This window comes from Camellia sinensis, chromosome 8 (assembly GCF_055761805.1).
Source record: "Camellia sinensis isolate YWXY chromosome 8, ASM5576180v1, whole genome shotgun sequence".
Taxonomy (NCBI): Eukaryota; Viridiplantae; Streptophyta; class Magnoliopsida; order Ericales; family Theaceae; genus Camellia; species Camellia sinensis.
Window position 1 is genome coordinate 194,141,435 of NC_138968.1, and position 25,992 is coordinate 194,167,426.

The following is a 25,992-nucleotide window of genomic DNA, read 5'->3' on the forward strand; positions in this document are numbered from 1 at the left end:
GACAGTAATAACAAAATAGTGGTGACAATAGTGAATAAGACTTAAATTTAATTATAAAAAAAATCTACCTTTAAAAATTAAAAATAAAAATAAATTATTTTTGTTGATGACCATCATGCCAAACATTGGAAAAAAATTAACAAAACAAATGGAGCATCAAATTGCTGTCTTACCAACCTCTTCCCCACCACACCCCACCAAAAAACACGTACAACAAAGCCTCCCCAACACGTAGCTTCTTTCAAATGTTGCATTTCTACCTAAATTTGCAGCCATCCAAGGGCAGAACACACATGTACCTCAAATGGTGAAATGTATGGTAAGATTTATGATGTGTGGTTGTGATGTAGTGGCATGTAGATAAGATGAGTTTCAAATTTGGTGTGATTCCGTTAGCAGTTAAGAGCTTATATAAACTGAGAAACAAATAAAGGAGTGCCACATGTATTATTTTTTTGTTCTCCGTTAGTGCTTTGAAATGGAGATGAACTGATGATTTGAATTTAAATCAATTCAGAAGTATAAGACTAATTCAAATCAATTCAGAAGTATAGGATTTAAATTGAAAAAATTAAAAAATTGAGACCTCAAATTGTTGAATTTTTTAAAAATAATTTTCCCAAAATGATGTTATAAATTACAAAACATCTTCATGAATATTTTATTTTAAAGTAAAAAGCCACATCATTTTATACAAAAATTATGTATAATTTTTTTTTATTATTATTAAAATTTTTTTTTGCAAAGATGATATTTGTTATATCAACAAGACTACACTCATCATATTTTCACATTTTCACATAACATCTAATGTGTGACATACACAATGATTGTTATAATGATATCCATATAAGTCTCATTTATATTCAACCATTAAATTTTTTATATAATATTACACAATTCTAAAAAAAAATTCAAAGTTCAGTGGGTTCGATTGAACCCACTACTTCATGCACAGCTCCGCCCATGGCGGGAGTTACTTCATGTATTTATGGAGAAATTTGCGGTGAAAGTCATTCCTGATAGTGTCATTGATGAATCGTTTGACAGCCTTGGTTTCACCACGAGCCTGGTTCTTAAAAACAACATCATCATCCCACCTAAGCAAACATCAACAAGAACATAAAAATATCAGCCAACCCAACTCATAAGCATCCATTTGGAACCAGAGGGAAGTTAATCTTCAGGCAACTAACCTTCTTTTGACATTAAAAGACGTTGGATTGTTAAGAAGAGGGTTTCCGCGTACTAATTCTGCTTCTTTGACCTTAAGATCTTCTTCTTGCTTTTGTCGATCCTGTCCAGGCATTATATGGTTCAGTAATTATATGCAATGCTAATGCATAGTATGCATTACCATTAATAAGTTCAGAGGACTAGCGTTAATGGACAAAATCTACTGCTTTGAATCATGTATAATTTGCCAATGCCAAAAATTTATAATAATCTCACTGCAACTGGTACGTGGAAAAATCACTCAAGTGGATTTGATTCAAAAATCACACAGCAAAGGAAGAGAGCTTACGTTACGGAGCTTCTCTTCTGCTCTTTCCTTCTTTATTTGTTCAAGCTCAGCCAAGAGAGCTTCCGTGTCATCCTCATCATCATCGTCCTCTTCATCATCACTAACCACAAAAATAGTGACATTTCAGTAATAACAAAATCCAAATAGAAAGTGGTTCCAAGAGCCCATCAAGAACAATAAAATCAAAAGTTGGGAGAAAAAAATCAACTTTGTGTTGCTGTCAACCCAGCAGTTCAATGGAGGGTTTTTAAGCGGGTTGCCGATTCAACTGGCAATTCAATTGGTCCAAACTGAGTTTTCAATATAAACAGTTATGTGGGATAATCCGGACCGGAAACAAGCCGGTCGACAAGTCAACCCGGCCGGACCGTCAGGCCCGGTCCGGTTTTCAAAACCATGGGTAAAAAGGATTCGAACATCCAACCTTTGGAAATGTTTTGTAAATGCTAACCACCAAGCTATTTATGCATCTGTTGCTTTTAATACTAAAACAATGGCATTATAAGTTTGTTTTAGTCTGTTTATTTTATATATATATATATATACTTTTTCTTTTATTTGAGCTTCATTTTTTTTACAAATATATTATAAAATTATTTATGACATAAATATGATATCACGGTTTGATTTCAGTTCACCTGCGGTTGATCCAGCGACACATCCACCCGCTCACTTTTCCGGTTCACTCACCGGTCCGGTTTTCAAAACAAATTTGACTATATCCATACTCACAGTTAAGGATCGATTTCCAAATAGGGTTGGAATTCTCTCAAGTTAGTCATCCAACTTGAAAGCATAGTTTGGGCTTGGTGGGCCCATTTTGGGGACAACTTCGGTAATCTGATTTGGTCACTTTTTAAGATTCGTTGAGTAAAATATTCATGTAAAAAATCAAGATGATCAGAAATCGATAGCTATATATTTGAATCACATTTGTATTACAAAAAATGGATGACTATTCTTGAAATTATATTTTTGTCATCCATTTTTTGAAGAGAAATGTGATTCAAACATAGAGCTGCCAATGTTTAATTATTTGAATTTTTTGCATAAATATTCTACTCAACGAGTCTTAAAAAGTGAACGGTTCAAATCACTAAGATCGGCCCCAAAATGGGTCAACTAAGCCCAACTGTTTTCTCAAGTTGGACAGCCAACTTGACAAAATCCAAACCCTTCAAGATAATATTCTTAAAATGTTCCATAATTTTTTTTTGTTACAGATTTTAAAAAATCAAGTATAAATCAACAATCACAAAAGTTTAATTGTCAGACAATTTAATCTTACAAATCAAGCCATTGGTATAAGCTTTTGTTAGCACATGCAAGTTTGAGAATGACAACCTTTCATCATCATTTTTAACTTCCACATCGGCATCGTCAGCATCTACATTGCGTGGAATGAGACGATCTTCAGCATCCCTCCTTGACCCTGTAAAATAAGTATAAAATTAGTTTATTAATAATATATATACCTAGTTTTTTGGCACACAAAGTAGAATGGCGAGTAGTATTCACCTTCCAGTAGAAGGTGGCCCCCTTTTCTACGATCTCTATCATCTGCAACCACAAATAATTTACATAAAACAATTACAAAATACAGTTCAACAGATAGTAAAAGGAAGTAACATCCAATAAGAAGGATGATCAAAATTCTCTACCAATATAGGACTTATCCTTTGACGAGAAATGCCTCCTCTCCCGGTCCTCCAACTCCTCACGGAGATTCCTCTTCTGCAATTCATCATGGGTGTCTTGCCCCTCCTTTCTACATCAACAGGCATCAATCAGTGACTCTAGACAGGGATCAGAAAAGAGAAAAGCTTTGCATAAATGCAAAGATGCGATAGAAGTACTACTATGTTCACATAAATATTAAAGAATTACAAGAGAGAGAGAGAAGGTTTGATTTGATTCAATGTTCATCGGTCTAACTACCAGACCCCACCCAAGAACACACAATGCCTACTAGTATTTGAAGTCAGAAAGTGTTCACTTCTATCCGATAAATAGAGGGCTCCCCATATCTACATCAGTTTCAGCCAGAGAGTTTTTGCAAACTCATGCGCTAATTCAATTTTAGAACCACCCCTCATTTCAGTTGTGTTCGTCTTTTGTTCTGGCAAACTGAAAATGTGACCTCTCTGATTCAGATACATTTATCTTTTACTTGAAATTGTTTGCCAAATAATTATATTCACAATGTCCTGGTTCCAAGGAAAGGGGTAAGGGGTGGAAATTGCAAAACACAACATGATATGGAAAATCTGAATTAGGACACAAACACAAAGATATGGTTAAATATTAATATTGTTATATAACCTTTTGTGGGAGCCGGATAATTGGAAGAATCGAAAGTGTACTCTGGAAGACAGATACTACACGGCTCTATCTTGCACAATCAGAATGCCAAATAATACAGATAGGCCGAATAGATATAAGAGGATGATGAGTGAAAAGTGGGCCTAGCCCCGAGGCCAAGGGAACAAGTATAAATAAAAGAGCGACAGAATAAGAGAGGTATGTGAGAATTGTTGTGCCTAACTTAGAATACAAGCATTCTTGAGTGTAGAGACTGACTTGTCCGTCGGAGTGCTAATTCCGGCACCCCTGACTGGAGTTTTTATTCCTTTTTCAGGTGACTATCAGCGGATCACGAGCTCCCCCCAGGATCAGAAGAGTATTTCCAAACCATTTCTCCACAATTGGTGCCGTCTGTGGGAATATTCAAACACATTCATGGCGGGCGCAATGGAAGACCCTCTAATAGCCACTGATGAAACGACGCAAAGAGACGACCTCACTCCATCAAACATGCTTGGACCGGACGCCATCCCCGTAAGACGCTCTCTGAACTTCGCCTCACCCTCGACTCCAGAGCATGAAGCAATGCAAGCGATCATGGAACAAGCAAAGCAAAACAAAGCGAAACAAACAAAGGTTGGAGAACATGATTGCGGAGAACGAACGTCTTCGTGAAGATTTGGCCTTGGAAGTGGCGAAGTCCAAACAAGCTGTACGCCTAAACCCGGATCGATCTCCGAAGGCAGGTGGTCAACGACCTCGAGCCCGACAAGACGACACTGATAGCGGCTCCGACTCGTTATCCCCGGAGCCCAGGAAGAAGGGGAAACCTAAAACTACCAGTTCTTCTGAAGAAAGTCCCCGTATAAGGCACAAGTGAAGGAGGCATAGTTCGTACGAAGATCAACACAATCCCTTCGTACGATAGATTGCAATGGCGGTGCTACCCAAGAAATTCAAAGCACCGTCATTCACCTTGTACGACGGCAAATCAGACCCCACCGACCACATCCGCCACTACAAGCAAGCCAAGACATTGCATGCAGTTGACGAGGCCCTTATGTGCCGAATATTCGCCAGCAGTTTGGGACCATTGGCTGTCAGGTGGTATTATAAACTGGAGCCGGCTTCGATCAAAACTTTCCACCAATTACAGAAATCCTTCAGGGCCAGATTCATCACTAACGAGGTCCAGCCGAAACAAACCGACTCTCTTTGGGCAATGCAGATCCAGCTAGGAGAAACACTAAGGGCGTATTCGGCACCATATTGGGAGTGCTTTAATCTTGTTGATGATGCCTGCAACGACTCAATGGTCATCACCGCCTTCAAAATGGGATTACACCTAGACAGTGCCCTCTGCAGTTCCCTGACAAGAAGGCCCCCCAAAAAAGTCTGGGCATTGATGAAGAAAGTTAAGGAATACTGCAAAGTGGAAGACGACGCCTTGCGGGTTAAAGTTGGACAAATGGCCAACAAAACGGCCCCTCCTGAAATTGCTCAGCCAAAAAGTTCCATACCACCTCAGAGTCTTGAACCACGACAACGAGCTAAACGAGACAAGAAACGGGATTCTCGTCGATCAAGCGATCAATGCTTACACTGAACAAATGAGCAACTGCAGGTCGATAGCAGGCGCACAAAGCGTGCCGACAAGAAATATAAGGAGCTGTCAGAGCCAATCAGCTCAGTTATGTTCAAAATCCAATACCTTCCGTTCTTCAAATGGCCGTCCAAAATGATTGGACCCCCTGACACGAGAAGGCAGGACAGGTGGTGTGAATATCACAAAGATCACAGTCATGAAACGGACAGTTGCTATGCTTTGAAAGACCACATTGAGGAATTGGTTCAAGATGGTCGGCTCCAGCAACATGTCCGAAAGAGCGCAATCAAAACAGTTGCCCTTCGATAGGACTCACCTCCGCTTGGCGTTATTCATATGATATACAGCCTTCCAACGCCACGTACCGTACACGCAATTCAGTTAGCCCCCTCAGAGGCAACGCACACCAACGAAACAGCCCCACGAAGCTCCGAATATTATCTTCGACGATTTCGATTTTATCAGCATAACACTCCCCCATATTGATCCATTGGTCATTGAACTACACGTAAACCGATTTACCGTTGAAAGCGTCCTCATAGACCAGGGGAGCACTTCAAAAGTTATGTATTACGAGACCTTCATCAAACTCGGCTTCAACAAATCAGACCTGTCTCCGGCTCCTCATCCATTATTCGGCTTCAACGCAAATCCAGAGTACCCGTTGGGGAAAATCACACTTCCCGTTCGAGCGGGCTCCCAAACAGTGGATGCGGAATTCTTGGTCGTCAAGCTCCCTTTGTCGTATAATCTCATCATGGGGCGAACTTGGTTACATCGTATTCAGGTCATGCCAAGCAACTATCATCAGCTCCTACACTTCCCAACTGAACACGACATTGAGCAGATCCGTGGTTCCCGACAATCCGCACAAACATGTTATCTCCTTTCTGGAAAGACACCAACGGAGTCGCAGGTCAACTCCACTGAAGTGCTGAATCGAAACAGCCTCGACGACGTCGGACGGCTCCCTAGCGAAAAGCCACAGAAGCTCTAGGCGATACCAGTGGCAGCTTGCCAGGACATATGATCAATGCGTTCAGCTGCGCCGCTACAAGTTGGGAAAGTTGCTCCTGAAGGTATTTCCGGATGATAGGAGACCGGTTGATGGAAAATTAGGTACGCGGCATTGCTCCTGAAGCACTCTTCGTGGATATCACGATTGGTCAAACTAAGTTTCTGGATTCGGAACCCCATCGACGCATGACGTCTTTGGGCCGATTAAGCCTCCGGATTCGGAGCACCCTTCGTGAATATCACGATTGGCCAAAAAGTCTCCGGATTTGGAGCCCCATCGACGCGTGACGTCTTTGGGCCGATTAAGCCTTCAGATTCGGAACGCCCTTCGTGGATATCACGATTGGCCAAAAAGTCTCCGGATTTGGAGCTCCATCGGCGCATGATGTCTTTGGGTCGAAAAAGCCTCTAGATTCGAAGCGCCCTTTGTGGATATCACGATTGGCCAAACTAAGTCTCCGAATTCAGAGCCCCATCAGCGCATGACATCTTTGGGCCGATTAAGCCTCCGGATTCGAAGCGCCCTTCGTGGATATCACGATTGGCCAAAAAGTCTCCGGATTCGACGCCCCATCGGCGCATGACGTCTTTGGGCCGATTAAGCCTTCGGATTCGGAGCGCCTTTTGTGGATATCACGATTGGCCAAAAAGTCTCCGGATTCGGAACCCCATCGGCGCATGACGTCTTTGGGCCGAAAAAGCCTCCGGATTCGGAGCGCCCTTCGTGGATATCACAATTGACCAAACTAAGTCTCTGGATTCGGAGCCCCATCGGCGCATGACGTCTTTGGGTCGATTAAGCCTCCGGATTCGGAGCGCCCTTCGTGAATATCACGATTGGCCAAAAAGTCTCCGGATTTGGAGCCCCATTGGTGCATGACGTCTTTGGGCCGATTAAGCCTTCGAATTCGGAACGCCCTTCGTGGAGATCACGATTGGCCAAAATAAGTCTCCGTATTCGGAGCCCCATCGGCGCATGACGTCTTTGAGCCGATTAAGCCTTCAAATTCGAAGCGCCCTTCGTGGATATCACGATTGGCCAAAAAGACTCCGGATTCGAAGCGCCATCGGCGCATGACGTCTTTGGCCCAAAAGACTCCGGCTTTGGAACCTCATCGGCGTATGACGTCTTTCGGCCGAAAAAGCCCCGGATTCGGAGCTCCATCGGCGCATGACGTCTTTGGGCCGATTAAGCCTTCGAATTCGGAGCGCCCTTCGTAGATATCACGATTGGCCAAAATAAGTCTCCAAATTCGGAACCCCCTCGACGCATGACGTCTTTGGGCCGATTAAGCCTTCAAATTCGGAGCGCCCTTCGTGGATATCACGATTGGCCAAAATAAGTCTCCAGATTCGGAGCCCCATCGACGCATGACATCTTTGGGCCGAAAAAGCCTCTAGATTCGAAGCCTCATCGGCACAAGACGTCTTTGGCCGATAAAGCTTCAAAATTCGGCTAACCAGATAGTGCCACCGGGCGACCCTCAAGGACCGAGTAATATTCCAAATTCGGAGAGTCCCCCAGAATGAAAACATTTACACATCAAGGCAGGGATATGTAGGTTGAGCCAGTACAACCGCATGAATAAGACAAAACGTGCCGGCATACAAAATAAGATGCTTAATTAACCATATAAAAATTCAGAATGAGATAAACTTTTAAAATAAAACATTTTATTCGATTAAACAGTAATTACAAAAACGCAATCCGCGTTCGAAGCATTACAATATCGATTCTCATACGGCGTCGCATTGGTACAGCAGCAACGCCGAATCAACACCCGTTGATCAAATAGCATCCGCAACTTGAAATGCCTTGATCTGACCATGCTTGAATCCACGATGTTCACACCGGCGAGACAATCACTCTCAAGGTGGAGAGCTTCGACACCATAGACAACGTCAAGGCCAAAATCCAAGACAAGAAAGGAATTCCCCACGAAAACAGTAATACTCAACGGTTGCGGCGCTACGTCGGCCTCATTTCTCGGTGGTGGTTGCAGAGAACTCCCCCATTATTGTTTCTCCCTTTGGGCCGATCTGCTTCGACGACTTAGAGGCTGACGTTTTTCCCGTTTTTTAAACGCGCGAGTGGGTTCTCTGCTGCGATTCATTGCAATGTCAAGCTCAACCAAAGTCCAAGTTTCTTCCCTGCTGCTGAAGAAAACTCCAATTGACATTCACTTATCTAACCCCACGCAACAAAATCGTTTTAAATCGAGTTTGAACACAATAAGCGAAATTACTAGAGCGAAAAGTCCGAGGCAATTTATTTCTAAATCCTTGCAATGACCCCGAGGCGATTTCATTAACACAATCCCAAAAGACGGACGCCGAGCGATATTGGCCACAGCCACTCCATGTACTAATTTTTGACTTTTTTGGAGTTAAAATGGCCTAATTATATAAACAGCAATTATAAATGGGCTGACTGTCTCCGGAGTTGGAGCCCCTAGTGCATTACCCCTTTGGGCCGGCTAAGCCTCCGAATTCGGAACCTCATCGGCGCAATGGACCGTGCGCGACACATGCCAAATATATACTTAATGAAGAATGCTCATGACAAGCCGGCATATAACCATTCGAAATTAAAATGCCTAGTTCACTCGGGCCGATCAATGTTTATACAATGAAACACATGCAAACACGTGTGTGCTGAATGCAAATTATAATGAAACATTTTATTCAATCAGGCAATAATTACATAGTTATGAACGCGATCTGCTTTCGAACGTTACATTGAGTGTTTTTACACGACATCGCCTTCATCCTCACTCTGCTCGACTTCAAAGGCGGAAAACGGAAAATGGTTATGTTGGTACAATGGCAATGCCGAGTCGACGCCCGCTGCTCGGAGAGCTTCTTCAGCCTGAAACGCCTTGATCCAGCCATGCTTAAATCCACGATTTTCGCATCGGCAAACTTCCTCGGCGAGCTTTTCCTTGGTCTTCTGTATCCCTACTTTTCGGCCTTCGTGGAAGCCTTTTTCATAGGCCCTCCCCTTTGCGGATTCCATCGCGAACATGCTCGCCGTATCGCGATCGACGAGTGCGGTACTAATAAGCCGCTGGGTGACCCTTTCTTCCATGATTGGGTTAGCCTGTCCGACGGGTTGTGCCTGTCCGACGGGTTGTGCCTGAACGGCCTTGACCTTCCTCAGCTCATGCTCAGCTGCCTCCGCACGAGCCTCCAAGCTTCGGATGCATTCATCCCTCTTCTCTATTTCTCGGCGGGCAGCACAGAGACGCATGCCGATTTCGTAGGCGGTGTAGAGCCCCTTCACCGCACCGTGAATGCCTTCACGAAACACTTCGAAGTCCTGCCGACCTACCATCGACTGTTGGACCTCGGGAGGAAAAATCTGTCGAGCAAATTCGACTGCCACACTTGAATCTCGAACGATCGAGTTCGCATCTGTCATGGGTCTATTCCCCACGAAGACTGCAAAACTCAATGGGCGTGGGTTCGCACCGGGCTCCCTTCAGAATGGGGTTGCGGGGAGTTGCCTTGTGGCTCTTGTCCCTCCTAGGTGACCTACTTCGACGACGAGGAGATTCACGTCTCTCCCGATCCCTCGAAATCCTACCTCCCGTGCGCGAAGGTTTGCCATTTCGATTCATGTCTTCGCCCAACTCAGCTAGCGTCCTCACTTTCCCTTTGCTGTTAAAAAAGAGTCTATTCAACATTCGCACGTGTTTATTCTTTATCAAAGACCTGGACTGAGTTGCTCACTGAGCACATAGATAGAACCTTCATTCATTTATTCCCTACAAGGGCAGCGCCACCGAGGCAATCTCATTAATATCGAAACCCCAACAGCCCGGCGCCGACCGAGTCGTGCCCCCATCAAACACTGTTATTCGGCAGTCTTAACTTCCGCAAGGACAAATTCATGAACCAGCTGGGGCAAGGGCAGATTCATCAATCTATTCAGCATGAGTGCCGTAATCGCTTCACAAATCGACTCATCAATATTGTCTGATTCGGCGTTTAATGTTCATGAACCAGCTGGGATAACGGCAGATTCATCAATCTATTCAGTCTAAGTGCCGCAGCCGCTTCAAGAATCGACTCATCAATATTGTCTGATTCGGCGTTTAATGTTCCTGAACCAGCTAGGGCAAAGGCGGATTCATCTATCTATTCGGCTTGAGTGCCGCAGCCGCTTCACGAATCGACTCATCAATATTGTCTGATTCGGCATTTAATGTTCATGAACCAGATGGGGGAAGGACGAATTCATCAATCTATTCGACTTGAGTGCCGCAACCGCTTCACGAATCGATTTACTAGTCCTATTCGGCACCAAGAGTCGATTTACTTGTTCGGATAAATTAAAGTTTAACTAATATAATTGCCAAGATTACACTACTATTCAATTGATAGTTAGAAGGCACAACGGACAATAACCATTTTATCCAAAGTAATGGAAGGCAAAACTCTTCATTAATATCAAAAGTTGCGTACAAGTAATAGTGAAACGGGAAGGAAATTTTCATTAATAAATTGAGCGCAGATAGTAACTAATTTATACATGAAAATTACCTTGAACTAACAAGAATCCACTAAACAAAAATGTACATTGAAATTGAAAATACCTAATAAAACTAGAATGTCTCCCAGATCAATCCTCGGGATCAGACTCAAGTGGCTCAATGTCCACTTGCTCGTATGGAATTGGCAAGGCCAATGTAACTCCAGCGACAGCAAGGGCTTTGAGCCACCCATGTTTGAATCCCCGATTCTCAAATTTGGGGACTTCATCTACGTATTCCTTCAAGGCGGCGCTCTTCCCAGCCTCTAGCGCCGTAGAAGCTTCAGATTTGGCTTTTTTCTTGGCCGCCTTCAATTCTTCTAACTCGGCCTCTGCCTTGGAAAGCGCCTCTTGGGCTAACTTGAGCGACTCCTCGCTCGCGTTCGCCCTATCCTCGGCTTCGGATCTGAGTTGGTCAGCAGTCCGAGCCCTCTCCTTTTTAGCTTTGGCTCGAGCACTTCCATTGCGGCTCTCATCGCCTCGAACTTGGCCCTGCTTCTTTCACCTTCAGCTTCAAACTTTAAGCGGCCAATTCTTTCAATGGCATTACGCTGCCGGCAGCCTAGTTCAGCTATCCTTCCAACCGTCTGCAAAACAAGTTTGGATCACCACACCAAGCAATATCGTATGCAAACCAAACCAAACGAGCAAAAAAAAAAGTATCGTATACATACCATAAGGGTCGACTGGGCAGCGAACGCTATAGCTACCAAATCCGGCTCTTCTCGAAAGGTGGCCTTGTTAGCCAGTAGCGAAACTGAGGCGGCCAAGCTCAACGCCACGGCTAGATCCTTCATGACAGATGCGTCAGAGGAGATTGGCGTGTCTTTGATCTTTGGTTGAACAACGAAAGGGACAACCATGTCGGATTCCTCTAAGCGAGGCCGTTTGTCAGCAGGGCTATCCTCTGAGCCGACCTCTCCCTCGGCGGAACGTTTTTCGCCCCGCTCTTTTGAAACCAGCCGTTCTTCCGTAACCTGCTGTTTAGCCCCCTTCATCTCGGCCACAACAACTTGAGCCGTTTCTTCTCCAGTAATCGGTTGTAAAGATTCAACTGGGGCAGGCTCAAAACGAGTGGCCTCGGCTTTCTTTCGGGCGGCCATTCGCTTGGCATTTCTTTTTCTCGCCATCTGCGTGAGATTTTCTCCAGCCATGCCTTTAGAAAAAACGCCGGGTAGATCTCCCAAGTTTGTAAAAATATCTCCGAAGGAAAACTCCGCCCGACCCGAAGTGGACGGAGAGTTAGGCTGGTTAAGACCGGCTACCGCAAACGCTAATTTCAGAGCTTCGTCAACCTCTTCGGCCTCCGCAGCGAACACCTTCATTGATTCGGCAACTACTTCGAGCACCGGCTCTAAGTCTTGCTCCGAATCAGAAGCTTCAAGACCAATTTGCCTGAGGGTCTTGAAGCTGGGGAAGACAAAAACTGTAAAGTGTTGTTCGCCGGTTGGGATCGGAATGTCGTCCGCGGCCGAGAATGTAGTATAGGTAGGCTCGTACCGCAGGAGAATATGGGCGGCTCTCCCTTGCTTATGTACGTTTGGACGGCCGAAGTACTTTAGTGCAATGTTAATTTCCGCAAGGACTTCGTCGTCAGCCGAGGTCAGAATCCTCTTCAACTTATTGCCTGTAAAAACAAAGGGTTAGACTTCGAGAAAAAGCCGAATAAAAGAAAGATCAACAAACAAGGAGTTATACGGTAGCCTGGTTCACCCGTCCGTCTGGGAATAAAGTCTAGGCAATCTTCGCCTTCGCTGAATTCCCAATTGCCTCGGACATTGACCATTACATCATCAACTCGCTTGCCAGAGCTGGCAAGCATCGTTACCAAGTGATGGTCGGTGTCCTTAGTCCTGAGAAAATAACGCCCGAGCCAACCGGAGGATTTGGCTAAAGCGTAGCAGCGCCGAATCGCCGGAATGCCAAGATTGATCCCGAGACGCCGGTTCAACTCTACGATTCCCATTACAATTCAAAAAAAATTCACATTGGGTTGCGAAGGAATCAAACCCTAATAGCGAATGACAACCCTAAGAAATGGGTGCAGGGGAAAGCAAACTCTGCCCTCCGCAATGAATAGGAGAGGAAAGACGATTGTATTTTGGTTGTCCCTCTCCATATCAAGGGTATTGCCCGTTACTAGAGATAAGTGGACATCATCAGAGATAGAGAAATGTCTTCAGAACCCAGAAATTCGACCCTCAAAAAATAAGTCTTTCAAATGCTTAGCCATTCTAGTAAGGACCCAAGGATATTCTAAAATCAAAGATAAATACGAAAAATAGGGTTGCAAAGAGAAGAGAAGAAAACTTACGAAAGGCAAAGAAGAAGACGGAGAGGAGTCGCAAAAAACGCGTTGGAAGAGAGACACCGACTAGCAATCCAGGAGGTTTAAATATTCGAAAAAGCATGCATTCGAAGGGACTGAAGTTTCAAATCGTAATAAATGCGAGAGAAGCACGAATGAGGCGGGAAAGTGTTGCAGTGACCAAAAACCATGTACGCATTTTGACGCGCATCGGGAAGAGGGTTAATCGCTGAATTTTTTACTGCCCAGACTAGAAGCCAAACACGCCGTCTAACTGATGCTAGTGGAGTGTTTGGGGGAAAATTGTGAAAGCCGGATAATTGGAAGAGTCGGAAGCGTACTCTGAAAGACAGATACTACACAGCTCTATCCTGCACGATCAGAATGCCGAATAATACAGATAGGCCGAATAGATATAAGAGGATGATGAGTGAAAAGTGGGCCTGGCCCCGAGGCCAAGGGAACAAGTATAAATAACGGAGCGACAGAATAAGAGAGGTATGTGAGAATTGTTGTGCTTAACTTAGAATACAAGCATTCTTGAGTGTAAAGACTGACTTGTCCGTCGGAGTGCTAATTCCGGCACCCCCGATCGGAGTGTTTATTCCTTTTTAGGTGACTATCAGCAGATCACGAGCTCTCCCCAGGATCAGAAGAGTATTTCTAAACCACTTCTCCATACCTTTTATACATATCATGCAGATGAGAGAGAGAGAGAGAGAGAGAGGGGGGGGAGATTGATTGGAGCACGTTGGAGTAGTGCACAAGATTGATAGAGAGAATGGTTGGGGGATGTGAAACTGCAATTTTGAGGTGGGGTGAAAAAAAGAGAGAGCTGTAGTGTGGAGTGGTTTTTCGTGGTAGGGCTGGAAGGGATGGAGAGAGAGATTCAATGGGTTGGATGACAAGAGGAAGTGAGAAGATTTTATTAATAAAACTAATTTCTAAATTTAAATAATATTTTAGATAACAAGGGTTGTAACAAGGTAATTTTACATTTTCTATTAACACAATTAACAAACAAATTCTGACATGAGATCATTGTGGATTCAAGAACCTGAGGGTGTGATGGGGGAATCTAAATTACACATGAACTGTGGTAATTTTACCTTTTCTGTTGACACCGTTAACATACTTACATTTTTTAATTTTTTTTTTTTTTAAAGTCCGTGTATATCCTTTTATACTGCAAATTGCAATGGAATAAGGTTTCATCGATCCCCGAATGAAAACATCTATGATGCCGTGACTTGAAATTGGGTATCCATTTATACCGATGTTCAAGAATCCTCATATTTTGGAACAAAAAACCTCAGAAGCGTTATAAACCTAAAATAAGTAACAAAAATATGAATACAAAACATCAAGCACAGAAGGCCAACCTGGGTTTCAGAGTTGTGTGAGATGCAATATCCCTTGAAGAGTACTTTTGCGAGGGGCCAAAAATTCGAGTACCACCTTGTTCATTACCACCTTTTGCAGGTGCCCATGTGGGTCGAGCTGCAGTTGTCATGTTTTATAAATATCCCTCACAATATCTGAAAAAAAAGAGGCAGGTATATTAAAAATTCCATTTCAATAAAACCTCTACAAGCAATAGGAAAGGCCAAAAATAAGACATCACTGCAGTACCAAAACAAACAGCAAAGCAATAAAGCATCAAATTACTTATCCACCCAACACCAACTCTCCCTCCATGTTAAACTCCAGAATCCTTTCAATTTGGTCTAGCATTACCAAAATAAAAAGTAAAAAATAAAAAATAAATAATCATGTGATAGTGTTTAATAATGTCATGGTGTTAGTTTGTCAAAATCTGTGATTATTTCAAATGTTTTTTAATCTATGCAGTGTCCAACAAACTGGAAAACAAGCCTAGATAAACATCAGTGGTTCAACAATCTGATCAAAAGAAGCAAACCGTGAGAGCATACTCATATAAACAATATATTTAAAAAAATCAACAAAAATGGAATAACATATAATTGTAAGAAAATTTTCAATCAGCTTCTCTGTTAACAAAGACCCAAAACGTTCCTAAGATTGATTACTACAACATAGGGAATCTAGATAGAACTCGAAACTTCATAATAAACCAATCAAGCCACAAATGCTATTTTCTCATTCATTATTCCCAAATTTATAAATTACAAGAAGCTAAACACAATCCTTATAGCTAATTCTTATACAATCGGGAAATTTTTTTTTATCAAAACCCTAAAAAAATTATTATAGAGAAGGCGAAATTGGAAATACGAATGCCAGGACAGATCGATGCAACAAGTAATCTGAGACGACATTAAGATCATATAAACAATTATACATCAATCAATCAATAATCAGTAATATATACAAATATATATCATACAATCGAGAGAGAGCGAGAGAGAGAGGCATACCTGGGTCTGAGAGTTTTCTCTCGAACGATTGAACCGAAAAGTTCAGATCCCTAGCCCTGCTGTTGTTATTTATAGGGGAAATAAGGTCGACCCATTACACAGTACCGGGTCGGTTGTTATTTGGATTGTCTGGATTTTTTTATCTAGGGCAAATTACATATACACCCCTCGAGGTTTGGCTAAATTACAGATGCCTCCCTGAGGTTTGAGAAATTACGAATTCCCCCCTGAATGCTATATTTGTATAAGAAATTAGGGGGTAATTTGTTATGAAATATAAACCTCAGGGGGCAAATTGTTATAAAAATATAAACCTCAGGGGGCGGGATGTAATTTCTGAAACCTCAGGGGGTATTTGTAATTTAGCCAAACCTCGAGGGGTGTATATGTAATTTGCCCTTTTATCTAACACGAAAAAGAAAAAATAAAATATAGGATGAAAATAAAAATAAAGTTAGAAGGATTATCTTTTATTTCATACACTTTCTTTATATTTTTTTATTATATATTTCTCAAATGTCTCTTCAAAATGGGTATTGACTTTCGAGAACTCTAATGGGTAGTCAAAATATAATTTAGAATTAATTACGTAAAAATCATATTTACAAATAGGGCAAATTACATATACACCCCTTCAGGTTTGGTTAAATTACAGATACCCCCTGAGGTTTCGGAAATTACATCCCGCCCCCTGAGGTTTGTATTTTCATAACAATTTACCCCCTGAGGTTTATATTTCATAACAAATTACCCCCTAATTTCTTATGGAAATATAGCATTCAGGGGGGAATTCGTAATTTCTCAAACCTCAGGGGGGTATCTGTAATTTTGACAAACCTGGAGGGGTGTATATGTAATTTGCCCTTACAAATATTATGATAATTTGGATCTTATCTAATATTTTTTGAATCAATAAGTCTTATTTAATAAAATTGAGATTATTATCAGTTTTTCTTAATTTTTAAAATTAAGAACATTATCAATTTTGCATAATAATGTTTCAGATAATTGTTTCACTAACTGAGAAAAAAACAGAGCAGGAGATTAAACGTTTTTGTTATTTTACTTATTAGTTTGGTTCAACTATACAATAAAATCAAGAACATTATAAGTTTTTTCTAATTTTAAAACATTTTACACATCAATGTTCCATCGGCATGCTCATTTATAGACACAAAATTTTCAGTTCTACACAAAAAATAAAATTCAACTTTTTCAGGAATTTTTTTTTTAACACATAATTGTTTTTAGCTTTTTCAATTTGAATGTTGATATTTTAAAGTTTTGAAAATCTAAATAAATGTCAAATCATCATATTCCTTTATATATAATCATAAATGATGAATAATCATTATTTGAAAGATAATTTCGACTATTAAAAATTTAATAGAACTTGAATGTCTAAAAAATCTTAGTTAGGACTTTATGGAATATAGATTCATAAATTAGGACTTGTTGTGTAAATGCCCCGATAATTTATTGTTCAATTTGGTCTAATTATGAGGTAATTTTTATCTCTCTAAATATGGTTTACATTTTATTTATAAAAAATTGTGTTTAATTTTGTTTTACGAAAAAAAAATACACATATTTAAAACAGCACAAAAATATATTTAATTAATGTTTAGAAAGGTAAAAGTGATACATTTTTATAATTACAAAAATTAATGCATACTAATTCATAAATAAGATAAATAAAGTCGAAGTTGAGATTGTGGTTGAGTTAACCCCTAAGTCCTATTCCACTAAATCCTTGGAGTTAGTATTGTGTAATTAACCCAACCAATAACAAAAATATTATGAATCCATCTTTATCAATCCATCATTCACTCCGAATGTATTTTGTGTGGTGAAAGTTAAATTAATAAAGTGTGAGATTTATGAATACAATAAATTTGAATCATTTATTTATTGTTAAAATAAATTATGAATTGATAAGCGTAATTTATAATTTTGTTAAACTAATAAACATTCCAAACATGAATTTACAAGGATTTGATGACTCGGTCCAGGACAATTAAAGTTTAGCAAATAATGCTAGCAGGCTGCAGTCCATGTTGACGCCAGCCCACAGCCCATATTTTCAAAACTCATCTCCGAAAAAAGCCCATAACTCTTGCAAAATGGTTGTAAAATGAAACCAAACAAACTACATTATTCTACTCATTACAATTTTATTTTGAGATTAAATAGTTATTTAAATAATAAGTTAATTTTTAATACATTTTAAATTTATTAAATTTGGAGTTGAACTTAAATAATTTGCTATTTATCGATTCTAGTTAAAATTTTAAACTAAACTTATATCTTATTATTTTAAAATTACATTTTAACTCAAGTCTTATGTACTTTTATCTATTCTCAAATTATCATTTTCTTAAGAGTAATCACAATTTATTTTTGAAAAGGTTGTGATGAGGGTGACAACCCATCCTAATTGAGATTGATTAACAACAATGATATTATGTGATGTATATATATTTAATTTATTTGTATAGAATAAACCAATGGCATGCAATCATTAATATTGTTGTATGTCAAATAAAGTTGACATACAAATTAAAAACTCCTTTCTCACCATTAGTGACCATATAAATGTTGTGACATATAGACAATTCCCTCCCTCCCTCCCTCGTGATTTTAACGTAATGCAAGATAGAATGTCAAGCTCTCATCACATTTGAAGTGAAAAAGATGTTGTTTGTTGCATATATTTCTGTCCCAATCATTTTCGAATATGACATGGCTCCTCACAATGTTTTTTATTTTATTTAAATAATATAAGAAAAAATAAATTAAATTATACATAATGATATGACTAGTGGAATTTCATTAGGATATGACTTGTCAAATAGTAGTCAGTATTTATAGTATTAACTATTCAGTTTTGGAGAAAGAGTTGATAACTTTAATATCAGTGCCCTCGTGATGTCAATTAGAAATTTTGCAAATATAAATGTTAACGAATTCATCTTCGTTACCGACACCTTCTAAAAGTAATCTTATAAATTAATTAGTGTGGTTTGGTTTTTTAACGTATGCAATGATTATAATTATCAAATTAATCAGCATAAAAAGTAAAAAATAATCCAAGCATGTAATTATATATAGTTGCAAGTTGATCTTTTTGTTGGAAATGGTTAATTTTTCCTCAAGTTTGGTCTATTTTTTAGGTGGGCCCCGAGTGTCGATGTACTCGGGTCAAAGTGGTAACGCGTTCTATGCCGCGTTGTGATTCACGTGGTATATTTGGTTGCTCAAAACCATTACCGAGTGAATGGGAAATTGAAGCCAAAGTGTGCTCCATGGAAATGGAGTTTTGGTGGAAATTCCTTAAGGTTGTAAATTGGCTTGTCCCACATTGATTTGGTGGGAGGTTTTGAAAGGGTTTATAAGGCTTAGGGTGAGATACTTGGGGTGTGCCCCAAGGGGTACCCAAGTGTTTTAGAGGGAGAGGTTATGGGCAAAATGGGGTAGACCCATTGGACCCAAAAATCACCACACGCGCGCGCCGCCGCCGCCGTCCGTCCAGTCGAGCGGGCTGGGCTGGGCGCGGGTGCGTGGTGTGTGGTGTGTGGTTGGGCTTCTAATCTTTTTGGGCCAAAAACATTTGAATTTAATTTTATTTTTTATTAAAATAAAATCCATAATTCAAATTAAATTGGTTTGGATTTTTTATTCATCCAAACAGGGCCCTTCCCGGTTTCAAACAGAAATAAACTGTTTTGGAATTAGTGCACACCCAAACAGGGCCCTTCCCGTTTTACTATCTGTTTGAATTGATTCAAATCTGTTTGAACTCAAAACCCAACAGGTATGATACCTGTTCAATTCAAAACCAAGAGCCACATACCTGTTCAATTCAAATCCAAGAGCCACCTTCACATCTATAAATAGGACCACCCTCATTTGATGTTTTCAATTCAGAAATTTCGTATTTCACCTCTGTTAATTCTATTCTTCATCTTGCTGCATTTTATTTCCGAAAGAAAGAGTGTAAACACTTAGTGTGTTCGTAAGGCAAACAATTTGTAGTGCTGCTATTGTTTGTGGTAGATCATTTCATCCTGGGAGATAGACGTCCAAATTCTGAAAGCACCGTGGAGATGACGAATCTGTCTTAAGGACACAGTGTTAAACACTGGACTTGATCAGAAAATAATTCAAAGAAATTAAATCAAGTAAGTTATTTAATTTATTTTCAGTGTTGTTTTATTTATTTTTAATCAGATTTTATTTTTGTTTTTGTAACAAAATAAAATCTGTTTTTATTTATTTATTTTTATTTCGAGTTTGATTTTTGTAATCAAACAAGTTCTCTCCTTTTCTTTATTTCTTTAAATTCTATTTGTTGTTGTGTACACAATAGAATTAAATCTTTTAAATACAGTGAAGATTGTCCTACAATCTTAAGACAGAATCCTTTTTGGGTATCTTCATTGTATTTAATTTTCTGTGTTTTCAAATTAATATTCTGGTTGGAAAAACAAATAGTGATTTATGCTATTTGACAGATAGTAGTAATATACTGTCTCTTTTCTTTGACAACAACTAGTAGTACGATACTGGTGTCATTAACAATTCAGAATATTATTTGGTATTACAGAAAATTCTTGGTATTTTATTTTTCTAGTTTTAGTAACAAGGAAAATAAAATTATATTATTTTCTAGTTTTAGTAACAAAGAAAATAAAATTATTTTGTGTTTTAATTTATTTTCTGGTTTTGGTAACTAGAAAATTATTTTTGTGTTTGTTCTGATTTTTGTAATCAGATAGTTTTGTGGTATTTTATTTTCTAGTTTTAGTAACAAAAAAAAAATAAAATGATTTTGTGTTATAATTTATTTTCTGGTTTAAGTAACTAGAAAATTAATTTATGGTTTGGTTTTCTGATTTTTGTAATCAGATATTATTTCGGTATTTTATTTTACTAGTTTTAGTAACAAGGAAAATAAAATTATTTTGTATTGTAATTTATTTTCTAGTTTTAGTAACTAGAAAATTAATTTTGTTAATCAATCATGTAACTTTGTGACTCGGTCACAATCTGTTAATTTTGTAAGTAACTTATGGTTTCGTTTGGTAGACCACTTATTTTTGAACCCTTTGTGAAAAGGTGTTAATTATTTTGACTTTATCATAATTCATTGTGAGTATACATGGAAGAGTTTGTTTTTAGAGTAAAATATTAGTTTTACAAACTAATTTTATTTTTATTACAATGTGGATTCATAGTCTTGAATTGTTTCTGCACTTGAGTCAGGAAATATATATATATATATTCACAAGACCATTTTAATGCATATTTAATTTGTTTATTTATGTACAAATCAAACTTATTAAATGAAGGTATGTTTTGTCATTTTGAAGTTTAAAGTTTAAATGCGTTGGATTTTATTTATGAGTTGAGAATCCTTTTATTTCATGATGCAAGTGATGGGATCGTGCATGATTAATTTATTTTGTTAATTCATTATTTTCAGTTGATGCGTTTGATATGCATGTATGATATCAACTCAAGTTATTTCTTAACAATAATTTCAAGTGATTTGGAATGATAAATTGTTATATCGACTTTGGACATAAGCATGTTAATTTGAATATTTCTAATCAATTTTGAATGAGTGTTTATACACGAAAGAAATTTAAACATGAAGATGTATGTAATTATATCGGTCTGTTTAATTGGGAAGTAATTTAAGAAATTTTTATGTTGATTATTGAATTATGTGACATGAGATGTCATTAATAATTATTTTACTTGCGTAGTAGAATTTGTTAAACCATGAACCATTTTATTAATATGGGGGTGTATCTCTTGCATTAGTTGAGATAATTTAATTTTCTTCTGTCACAAATATTTTTATGACAGTGACATTTATTTGTTATTGAGTTGCAAGAATGTATACAATCAAATGGGTTTTTGAATTGTTTGATTCTTAGGCAAAATTTTTTATGAGGATATGATTTTGTCAAAACTTTAATTCTGCCTGGAGTAGTCATAATTATTTTGGTTTTTTCTTGAATTTGTTTTAAAATTCATTGATTTATATTAGAAGTGATAGGGGTGGTGAATATGATGCACCTTTAAATGAATTTTGTGCACAACATGGCATTATTCACCAAACTACAGCCCTTTATTTTCCACAGCAAAATGGAATTGCTAAAAGGAAGAATAGAACCCTAAAAGAAATGATGAATGCCATGTTACTAAGTTCAGGTTTACCACAGAACTTGTGGGGGGAAGCAATATTGTCTGCTTATTATGTTCTTAATAGAATACCCCACAAGAAAACCAAAAGCATTCCTTATGAATTGTGGAAAGGTCGACCACCTTCCTACAAATACTTAAAAGTGTGGGGGTGTTTGGCAAAAGTTGAAATACCTGTTCCTAAAAAGACTAAGATAGGACCAAAAACAGTAGATTGTGTGTTTATTGGTTATGCTCAGAATAGTAGTGCATATCGGTTTCTGACTTATAAATCAGATATACTTGATATAAATGTGAACACTATTATAGAGTCAAGGAATGCCGTGTTTTTTGAACATGTCTTTCCTTACAAGAAAGGACAGGAATTAAGTTCACAGAAAAGAACTTATGATTGTACACAAAGTCAAGAGACTAATGACAATCAAACACAAGAGACTAGCAATAGTCTCGACCAACAGGATTTAACTAATGATGAACCAAGACGAAGTAAAAGAGCGAGAACATCAAAATCCTTTGGTCCAGATTTTCTGACATACTTGTTAGAAAATGAACCTCAAAGCTTTAAGGCAGCAATGACAGGTCCTGAAGCACCTTTGTGGAAAGAGGCTGTTAATAATGAAATTGAATCCATTATGCAAAATCATACTTGGGAATTGGTGGATCTTCCACCAGGTTCTAAACCTCTTGGATATAAATGGATATTCAAGAGAAAAATGAAAGCAGATGGTTCAATTGACAAGTATAAAGCAAGACTTGTTGTTAAAGGTTACAGACAAAAGGAAGGCCTGGACTATTTTGACACATATTCCCCTGTGACAAGAATAACATCCATTCGCATGCTTATTTCTATAGCAGCGTTGTTTAAATTAGAAATACATCAAATGGATGTTAAAACAGCTTTCTTAAATGGTGATCTAAATGAAGAGATCTATATGGAACAACCCGAAGGGTTTGTAGTATCAGGGCAAAAAAAAAGAAAGTTTGTCGACTTGTAAAATCCCTTTATGGATTAAAACAAGCACCTAAGCAATGGCATGAAAAATTTGATCATGCAATGCTTACTAATGGGTTTAAGATAAACGAATGTGACAAATGCGTCTATGTTAAAAACACTGACCAAGGATATGTCATAGTTTGTCTTTATGTGGATGACATGCTTATCATTGGAAGCAGTCAAAACATGATCAAATCAACTAAGCAGATGCTTAACAAAAGATTTGATATGAAAGATATGGGGGTCGCAGATGTTATATTAGGAATGAAAATTACTAAAACATCTGACGGATATGCATTATCTCAATCTCATTATATTGAGAAAATTCTTGATAAATTTATCAAGGATGATTTGAATTTAGCTAGAACACCTGTAGACATCAGTCTTTATTTATCAAAAAATAAAGGTGATGCAGTGTCTCAGTTAAAATACTCCCAAATCATTGGAAGCCTAATGTACCTAATGAATTGTACTCGTCCTGATATAGCTTATGCTATCAGTAAATTGAGTAGGTACACTAGTAACCCTGGAGAAGACCATTGGAAAGCGATCATTCGAGTTCTTAAATATCTAAGATTTACTCGTGATCATGGTTTGAACTTTACTCGATATCCAGCAGTACTCGAAGGTTATTGTGATGCCAATTGGATATCGGATACTAAAGATTCAAAATCCACTAGTGGATATGTCTTTACTCTAGGAGGCGCTGCTGTTTCTTGGAAGTCCACGAAACAAACGTGCATCGCACGATCCACAATGGAATCCGAGTTCATTGCTTTAGACAAAGCAGGTGAAGAAGCAGAATGGCTTCGTCACTTCTTAGAAGACATTCCAATGTGGCCAAAACCTGTGCCAGCTATTTGCATTCATTGTGATAGTCAATCTGCAATAGGCAGGGCACAGAATCATATGTATAATGGTAAGTCACGACATATTCGTCGTCGACATAATACCGTAAGGCAATTGTTGTCAAACGGAATAATCTCAATAGATTATATAAAATCTAAAGAGAATATTGCGGATCCGTTAACAAAAGGTTTGACAAAAGAGCTAGTGTATAGTTCATCGAAGGGGATGGGATTAAAGCCTATTACATAAGAGTCGTCATAATGGTAACCCTACTTATATGACTGGAGATCCCAAGAACTAAGTTCAAAGGGACAACTAAGTTATGTATGGCTCACCAGAAATCACCAAGGGATTAAAATTCCTACCCATTCCTATGATGAGAGTGATATCTGCAACATATGTTGTCTGCAGGGGTATAAGGATAAGCTTTGCTTCTAATGATTACTTATATCTTGATTAAGGCATAAAATCAAGACGAGTATAAAGAGATACTCACAATAAGAATCACCTATATGAGTGTTGAACTGGGGCCGGTTCTATGAGAATGTAAAGGCTAAATTCTCTAGAAACACTTATGAAAACCTGGCGCGTTCAAGGCCAAAATGAACACAACAGTGAGAACCACGATGTGTTAGAAGATATTTTGTGTGAAATCTATTGTCTTGGCTTACACAAACGGCTGAACAATTCAAGGCATCGCGTCCATTGGTTAGCCAGTAAGTCCGATAGGTTATCACTAGGGAAGGTTCAAAGCCGAAAACTACCTATCCTGATGCAAGATATTTTCGACTTATACTCTTTCGTTAAGTCTGCATATTGTTGCATGTCCGTTGTCATCAAATTCCATTCATGTGGGGGATTGTTGGAAATGGTTAATTTTTCCTCAAGTTTGGTCTATTTTTTAGGTGGGACCCGAGTGTCGATTTACTCGGGTCAAAGTGGTAACGCGTTCTATGCCGCGTTGTGATTCACGTGGTATATTTGGTTGCTCAAAACCATTACCGAGTGAATGGGAAATTGAAGCCAAAGTGTGCTCCATGGAAATGGAATTTTGGTGGAAATTCCTTAAGGTTGTAAATTGGCTTGTCCCACATTGATTTGGTGGGAGGTTTTGAAAGGGTTTATAAGGCTTAGGGTGAGATACTTGGGGTGTGCCCCAAGGGGTACCCAAGTGTTTTAGAGGGAGAGGTTATGGGCAAAATGGGGTAGACCCATTGGACCCAAAAATCACCACACGCGCGCGCGCCGCCGCCGCCGTCCGTCCGGTCGAGCGGGCTGGGCTGGGCGCGGGTGCGTGGTGTGTGGTTGGGCTTCTAATCTTTTTGGGCCAAAAACATTTGAATTTAATTTTATTTTTTATTAAAATAAAATCCATAATTCAAATTAAATTGGTTTGGATTTTTTATTCATCCAAACAGGGCCCTTCCCGGTTTCAAACAGAAATAAACTGTTTTGGAATTAGTGCACACCCAAACAGGGCCCTTCCCGTTTTACTATCTGTTTGAATTGATTCAAATCTGTTTGAACTCAAAACCCAACAGGTATGATACCTGTTCAATTCAAAACCAAGAGCCACATACCTGTTCAATTCAAATCCAAGAGCCACCTTCACATCTATAAATAGGACCACCCTCATTTGATGTTTTCAATTCAGAAATTTCGTATTTCACCTCTGTTAATTCTATTCTTCATCTTGCTGCATTTTATTTCCGAAAGAAAGAGTGTAAACACTTAGTGTGTTCGTAAGGCAAACAATTTGTAGTGCTGCTATTGTTTGTGGTAGATCATTTCATCCTGGGAGATAGACGTCCAAATTCTGAAAGCACCGTGGAGATGACGAATCTGTCTTAAGGACACAGTGTTAAACACTGGACTTGATCAGAAAATAATTCAAAGAAATTAAATCAAGTAAGTTATTTAATTTATTTTCAGTGTTGTTTTATTTATTTTTAATCAGATTTTATTTTTGTTTTTGTAACAAAATAAAATCTGTTTTTATTTATTTATTTTTATTTCGAGTTTGATTTTTGTAATCAAACAAGTTCTCTCCTTTTCTTTATTTCTTTAAATTCTATTTGTTGTTGTGTACACAATAGAATTAAATCTTTTAAATACAGTGAAGATTGTCCTACAATCTTAAGACAGAATCCTTTTTGGGTATCTTCATTGTATTTAATTTTCTGTGTTTTCAAATTAATATTCTGGTTGGAAAAACAAATAGTGATTTATGCTATTTGACAGAT

General features: G+C 38.7%; 3 protein-coding genes across 3 annotated transcripts in view; 1 reads left to right on the forward strand and 2 right to left on the reverse strand.

Moving 5' to 3' along the window:
* Nucleotides 1-25,992, forward strand: part of LOC114303254 (farnesyl pyrophosphate synthase) — a 116,825-nt gene that overhangs the window by 68,958 nt on the left and 21,875 nt on the right. The window lies entirely within an intron of this gene.
* On the reverse strand, nt 831-15,826 carry LOC114303220 (uncharacterized). The gene is made up of 8 exons (XM_082884506.1): nt 15,694-15,826; nt 14,677-14,832; nt 3,187-3,293; nt 3,044-3,085; nt 2,870-2,957; nt 1,526-1,625; nt 1,197-1,297; nt 831-1,100 (listed from the first exon to the last, which is right to left on the reverse strand). The coding sequence occupies exons 2-8, from the start codon at nt 14,805-14,807 to the stop codon at nt 977-979; spliced, it is 693 nt and encodes a 230-aa protein (XP_082740632.1). The 5' UTR covers nt 14,808-14,832; nt 15,694-15,826; the 3' UTR covers nt 831-976.
* Nucleotides 10,865-12,623, reverse strand: LOC114303228 (uncharacterized). The gene is made up of 2 exons (XM_028248365.2): nt 11,661-12,623; nt 10,865-11,573 (listed from the first exon to the last, which is right to left on the reverse strand). The coding sequence occupies exons 1-2, from the start codon at nt 12,309-12,311 to the stop codon at nt 11,343-11,345; spliced, it is 882 nt and encodes a 293-aa protein (XP_028104166.2). The 5' UTR covers nt 12,312-12,623; the 3' UTR covers nt 10,865-11,342.